This window comes from Olea europaea, chromosome 13, assembly GCF_002742605.1.
Source record: "Olea europaea var. sylvestris chromosome 13, O_europaea_v1, whole genome shotgun sequence".
Classification (NCBI taxonomy): Eukaryota; Viridiplantae; Streptophyta; class Magnoliopsida; order Lamiales; family Oleaceae; genus Olea; species Olea europaea.
In genome coordinates this window covers 7,717,707-7,724,678 of record NC_036249.1, presented here as the reverse complement: position 1 = coordinate 7,724,678, position 6,972 = coordinate 7,717,707, and the positions used below count along the sequence as shown (strand labels likewise).

Here is a 6,972-nt window from a genome sequence, read left to right as displayed (position 1 = left end):
TATATATATATATATATATATTTATTTATTTATTTATTTATTGTTCAAAATCATAAATACTACAATTACTTGAAATTCGTACATATTATTCAAATTTTCAACAAAAATATATTGTTCAAAATCATAAATATTATAATTAATTGGTAATAAATTTTTATTATTAGATTAGACACGAACACCTACCTATAAAAAAAGAACCTTAAATCTTGTCTAACTCTTTATTAGATTCCAATTTAATTTTTCCTTCTCAATTCAAATCGTCTTCCATGTCATCAGATACAAAATCATTTTCATTGAGATTCTCTATTTCAACTTGAGAATTTCTATGACCTCTTATAAATAATAAGATGCCATTGTTAACTTGAAGACAGAAGAGTTTGATCAATATTTTTTTTTTTTCCTACAATTAGAAACTAGAAGAGAAAAAGGACTTTTGACGTCCTTATGGGTGAGCAATACCTAAATAAAAATGCATCTTTAAATTTTTTGCAACTCGATGAAGATCTCAACAGTGAAACTATAAGAAAATCGAAAAAGAAGGAAGCTTGAGATTGGTGTAGATAGTTTACAACTCTAGAAAAAATTTGTTTTGATTTTTAATTTTTGAAAACGTCAAAAATCCTACATAAGGTTGATTTGAGCTAATTTGATATTTTTTGGGCTCAATTTGCCTTTTTTTAAAAGTTATAAAAATGAGCTGGATTTTACTAAGTAATTTTGATACAAATTTTAACACACATACGTGCGTATTTTGATATTTAAGCATGCATATGTAATCAACAAAATAAGTTGATCACTTTATCATGCGCATAGCCCATATAAGGAGCGTTTCGAACACGCCACGATCATATACACGCGCTCATTTTAAAACATTGGATAAAACTGGATGTAACTATTTAAGTGTAATTGATTAAATAAATATTTCATCTGAACATTAGAATTCTTGATAGTTGATACAGTTCAATCTGGTACACAATTCAGTTTTATATACAATTAATTGATACTAAGAACTAATACCTTCCTTGATTTTGATAAAAATTAATGAAATATGTTATTAAAAAGTTGATAAAGATTTTGAATATGTGATTGAAAATTAAGAAATTTTAAAAACTGAATAAATTTTAAAAACTGAGGGTCAAACATAAGCTAGGACTTTTATTAAATATTACTGTCGCAAACTACTCGTAATGAAGAGCTTAGCGGACAGTCATTATCACATCATCTCGAAGTTTGTGGTTAGGTCCCGTACCCTTTTGAAGAATCTAAATTTAGACATGGACGATGATTAAATACAAACTTTACCCGGTATGGAAAATTCAATAAACTATACTAAGTCCCTGCCCACTGTTTGGTTTTGTTGAAAATTAGAATTTTATTATATTTTGATAAAAGTTTAGTGAATGGAACGAGCGGGTTCGAGGCGGGGCAGCATCCCACCCAAAACTCGCCCTCTCCGAAGGCGGGGCGAGGACTTGTCCCATTTGTCGCCCTATTTATTTACTTTTTATTATTTTATCTCTTCACGGGGCGGGGCATTTCCTCCTCGCCCAGCCAACCCTGTCGGGACGGGTTTTATCCGCCCCATTCGAGACAAGACCCCGACGGGACCTATAAAAGTTAATGACATTATTAGGAGGCTGAATTTTCTCAAACAGATTACTCTAACCTAAAACGTTTGCTATTTTGGTATAAATTTATTTTATATATACTTTACTTTTGAAATAACAAATTCAGAACAATTATAAAATTCAAATAAATCACGAATTTATGACTGGAAAATTTTGAATAATATCAATGAAACAACAATAAAATTCAAACTTCAATACATAAATATATATATAAAACCAAAAAAAGTATAGCTCATCACCGCTCAATTATACTAAAAGATACCTCATTTTCTCTCGATTCTTGCTCAGAAAATTTACGAGTACTATAATGACAATAGAAAACAAAACATGTAGAAGTGATAATTAATTATTAAATTAGCGAAAAATTAAAAACTCCATTTCAAGATCTTGATTCGCAGATCAACCTTACACTTTGCTTTAGAGGTGTTGGCAACTGCTGAATTTTTCCCCTTTGGCATATGCCCATGAATCCTATCACAAATGACTCGAATCCCGATATTTTTCATCTTCAACTTTTCCATTTTCACTTCCAAAATAGTGTCCATTAAAATCTTCATCGGCAGCCCTTTTTTCTTCTTCAGATGTGATTTTATTGAATTTACAGAATCAACGTCAAGAACCTGGGATGATAATCCGGTAGAGGTGTGAATTATGAAGATGTTGTTTGGTAAACTGGTGAAATTTGTGAAGGAGCCAATTGATAAATTTACTTGGTTGGAAAATACTGCGATCGAAATGGGATTGTAGGTGTAGATGATTTTTTTATTGGGGTTCTTGGAGGAGATCGTGAGGTTGAATTTTGTTGTCAGGTAAGTGGTGCCATCGGCAGCATTGGTGGTGAGATTGAACCGAGTTATTTTCAGGGAGCTGACAGAGAACTCGGGGCGTTGGGGATGATAGAGGGCGTAGAAGGCGGCGCAGCAAATGGCGGCTAGAAGGAGGATTGCGATGAGGAGGAGAATGGACCAGAAGCAGGTGAGACAGCAGCATCGGCGGCAGGTGAAGCGGCGGCGGTTGTGTCGGTGGAGAGAAGTGGGAGTGGGGCGGTACGGAGGGTTGTGGAGGTGAGTTTTGGATGCAGGAGGGAATTTGAGTGGTGGATTGGTGGTTGCCACGGCGGGTGTGGCGGTGGCATTGCCTTTCCCATTTGGCTTGCTTGATGGGTGAACTCTGTCTGTCATTTTGGACAAGATCTAAGGTTGGATTTCGAACAAAAAGTATTGTACTATATTATAAATGTGTGTAGAAAATTAGGATCGAGTGTTTTTAAGTGTGTGAGAAAAAAGGGAGAGAATGGAAGAAGAGGGGTTGAGTATTGTAGTCTTTAACAACTACGGATCTCACTTTATCTTCGTTTGTTCTTTATATTTACAATTGTATATATAGGTGAGTGATGGAAGGGACGGATCAAGATTAAATCCAAGATCGAGCTAAAAAATCTTAAAATTGCATTTTTCTTTATTTTCTTTTCAACCACATATTTTTTATTAAAATAATATTACATGTAAATAAAAAATAATAATTCACATACTCTCTATCAATTTACTATTCTAAACTTTATTTTTCCTTAAAAATGGGCGTTCGCTTCAAATTTGAAGAGTTGTCATTGTCATGTCTAATCGAAGTTATTAAACAAGCATAACATTAGTGTTAACATATAAATTATAAATCCAATCATTATTTTGTAATATACAAAAATTACATAAATATTATCATGTTTAATGTAAATTATTATATTTAATTAATTGTGTAGATGATCATATGAGTATTAGATTTAAAGATGGCTAAAAACAATTCAGGGACTTTGGATAAAATTTAAGCAATGATCTTTCAAAAATAATAATTAAGTTAATTAAATGGAAGAAGTAATTAAAAAAAAATCTCCAATGATTGCCACGTGCATTATTATTGGTGATCTAACGAGAATCGATATTTGTCAACATTTTCAACGATGTTACTATAAAAATATCATTAATTAGCACCAAAATAACTCCAATAACAATTAGTAAGACAATGTCGTACTTCGCTTTGTAGATGGAAAAGTTGTTGGATAAGTTTGTGGTAGTTATCGAAAATTAAATAAGATTTATTAAATTGATCTGGTATATTAAGTAGTACTGTTTAGTGTATTATTCCTCCTTTGCAATCATTATATTACTTGAGTTATACTACAACTTTTAATAACCTTTTTTGGACAAATGGCATTGCTTTACCTTGGAAAGAAGCAATTCTCAATTTATCAAAAATCATGATTAACAAAGACTTGCGGGTTGCTAAAGGTTTCTTGACAATCTATCTAATTAATTTATGTCACTAAAAGAAGTGAAAAAGTGGGATGCACCGACGACTTATTTTTTGTCCATTGCCTGTTGTAAAGTTATTGGTTAATGAAAACTGAAAAGTAATTAAAGTAGCAATAAGTACCCATTAATTACCCATTACTGGCTTATAGTTTCTGATTGTAACTTAACTGAAAAGTCAATAAACAATGATTAAGCAAATAATTAATGCTTGATACTAAAAAAAAAAAAAATCAATTAATTTTTCCACTGGAGTCTTATCTCTATCAGTAGAAACAAACATGTTGTGTATACAAGTAGGCTTCATACAGAAACTTATCAGAACACACACATGAGGGGTGGGTCGGGGGTTTTTTTGGCAATTTTTTATTCACGGTGAATACCACACATAAGAGTAATCTGGCCAAATTCTGTGGGAAATTTTCTGTACAAATGACTTAAGTGCAGTAGAAGTGACCTATTCATGCTCCATTAGTTTGAACGGTCAAATTGATGGTAAAAAATAATACATTATCCTTTCGATTGGGGGATGTAATTCTAATGAGATGTGTTCTCAACATGCACGGAACACTCTAAGCTATGAGACTCAAGAGGAGCCTTAACACGATATCTCTCCCTAAATGGATCGGATCACAACATTTCTAAGATGACTTCGACCCAAATTGTAACAATCTTGAATATTTTTTTTAAATACATATATATATATATATATAATATTTTTTTTTTTTTTTAAATTTATATGGGGCTAGAATTTGAATCAAACTAAGTAGTGCTATAAATATTGGAAGTGGTGCTATATTAAAAATAAGAAAAGCTGCCGAAATTAAGAAGTAGATTGTCGGTCATTATGCAGCTCCTATATAATTTGTATAAGAGTAGCTATAATGTGCACAATAATATATGGATAATTCTAAATAATTATATTAAATGGAATTAAGTATCGCAATAAGGCCACATATAATTTTAAGAAATTTCAAAATGATATTTATGCCCTTTAGCCTAACCTATATAAATAGAAATTTCTTTTTAATATGAAATTCGCAGATCCTCAAAAAATGTAACTCATCTTCAATTAATAATTTAATGACTTTTAAGTAATGAAAATTGTAAAAAGATAGAACACCCCGCTCGACTTAAGGCACCTTCGACAGTATAAAACTTGAGGTGTCAATCGATCTCCGAAATGAGGTATCGAGATCTCCTTGTATGTACGGTGTCAACACTTGGAATTGTGGTGTGTGATACTAGGCCCCACCCATTTTTAGCCTAAGAACCTTGTTGTTGATATATATTACACCCTAAATATGACATACAATATCATTCATTGTCACTTTGTACATGATACTTGAATTACGTATAAGGAATATAATTTTCTAAATATCTTCGTATGCATGATTGGCGTATTCATATTAGGATTTGATTATATGACATTATCAATGTACAAGGATTTACATTGGAATATTGGCACACGTCCCTACGACTTATATGTAGTGCACAAGATATATTGTGACATTCACGTTTACATACATTGCAAGACATGAATTGATTTCTTCAACATTATGAGAAGCAAAAGAATGGTACTCTGATGCTAATACCATATAAGATGATGATATTGATAAAATATCTCACTCATGAAAGAATTATCTAGTAATGATTACAAGAAAGAAGGGGAATATAGGCAGGGCGGATCTCTCGACAAAAACGGACAGGCATGAATGAGACATTTATATTTTGTTTGCTCAGGGGAGCTTATAAAGGTATTCAACTTGATGGGGAAGGACTGAAAATGTGATTGATAAAGGGTTTTTGACACTCAATTTGAATAAAAAAGAATGCATTGGTAGGATGCCAAGGCATGCATTGAGAAGAATGATGCTGTCAAAGATGAAAAGCTATGTGAGATAACATTGTGATCCATGGATCTCCGATCAGAAAATCGTATAATAAACAAATAGATATAGATAGTCACAAATAGGAATTTAGAAGTTCGACACCTACATATGGGCAGTATCAAGAAATATGCACGGTTTGATTTATCAGTTCGTATAGTCCCATGAATCATGGAGATGATGATGAACACGATATGTTACTGGCATTACTCATATCTGAGCTCATGGACACCATAGCGACAATTTGGAGCCTAGCTAAATAAAAGATGAATAAACTGTGAATCTAAAATCAAGTAAAAGGTATTGAGAAATGTGTTAATTCCTGTAATAAAATTCTAAATTAAATTATGCAAGAAATATAAAATAAATAGGAATACAATATCTCATTTTTAATTCATGAATGAAAGTGAAAACTTATAATTAACTTTATCGCTTGGAACCCCGTCTCTCTGAAACTAAGTTTGCAGATAACATGTGATAATTCCAAGAATGATGGGAAAGTTAACAATACATGACGACATAGACTGTATGAAGGAACTAGCACGGCTCCTAGTTGGAGGGTTCAATCCCTCTCTAGTGTTCGAGCACCCCCAACAAAAAAAGGTGCACTTCTGTTATCTTAAGAGCCAATTTGATCCCCAAATTTTTTTTTTTCTTTTGTGTAAAAAATGCATTTTGAAATAATATTTTGATAAGGAATGTGTGGTTAAAATACGAAGAAATGTTTTGAACTTATACGTAATATTATTTTATTGAACAGTGTGTAGTCGAACATAAAAGAGGAAAATTTTGATTTTGGAAATAATGGAAACCAAACAAGAACTAAATAAGAAATTCAGTTTTGGTTCATATCGGAATCTCAAATCTAACTTTTAGTTCAATAATTGCAGCTGTAATTCCAAACCTTTTATTTTTTTATAGACTTTATTCAAAACATCATTTGTGCCAACCAAATTAAATCCTTCATTTCATTGCAACAGAAGGACAAACAGATCCATCCATTTGATCGTTAATTAACTAAATATTGACTTTGACCAAATATATAAAGGGCAAAATAATAACTTTACAAGTTTAATGTAAAATAACTTTAAAATTAAATTAAAAAGGAAATAAGAATGGGGTACTATTCAAATTTGACAAATAAATCCCCCATTT

At 31.8% G+C, this 6,972-nt stretch overlaps 1 protein-coding gene across 1 annotated transcript; it reads right to left on the bottom strand.

Annotated features, from left to right (window-relative positions):
- Nucleotides 1-1,993: 1,993 nt before the first annotated feature.
- LOC111408393 (NDR1/HIN1-like protein 6) lies at nt 1,994-2,809 on the bottom strand. Its single transcript, XM_023038159.1, has one exon. The coding sequence runs from the start codon at nt 2,807-2,809 to the stop codon at nt 1,994-1,996; it is 816 nt and encodes a 271-aa protein (XP_022893927.1).
- Nucleotides 2,810-6,972: the final 4,163 nt, after the last annotated feature.

Excerpts from the sequence above, each read along its gene's own strand:
- LOC111408393 (XM_023038159.1), bottom strand. The coding sequence starts at position 2,809 with ATGACAGACAGAGTTCACCCATCAAGCAAGCCAAATGGGAAAGGCAAT.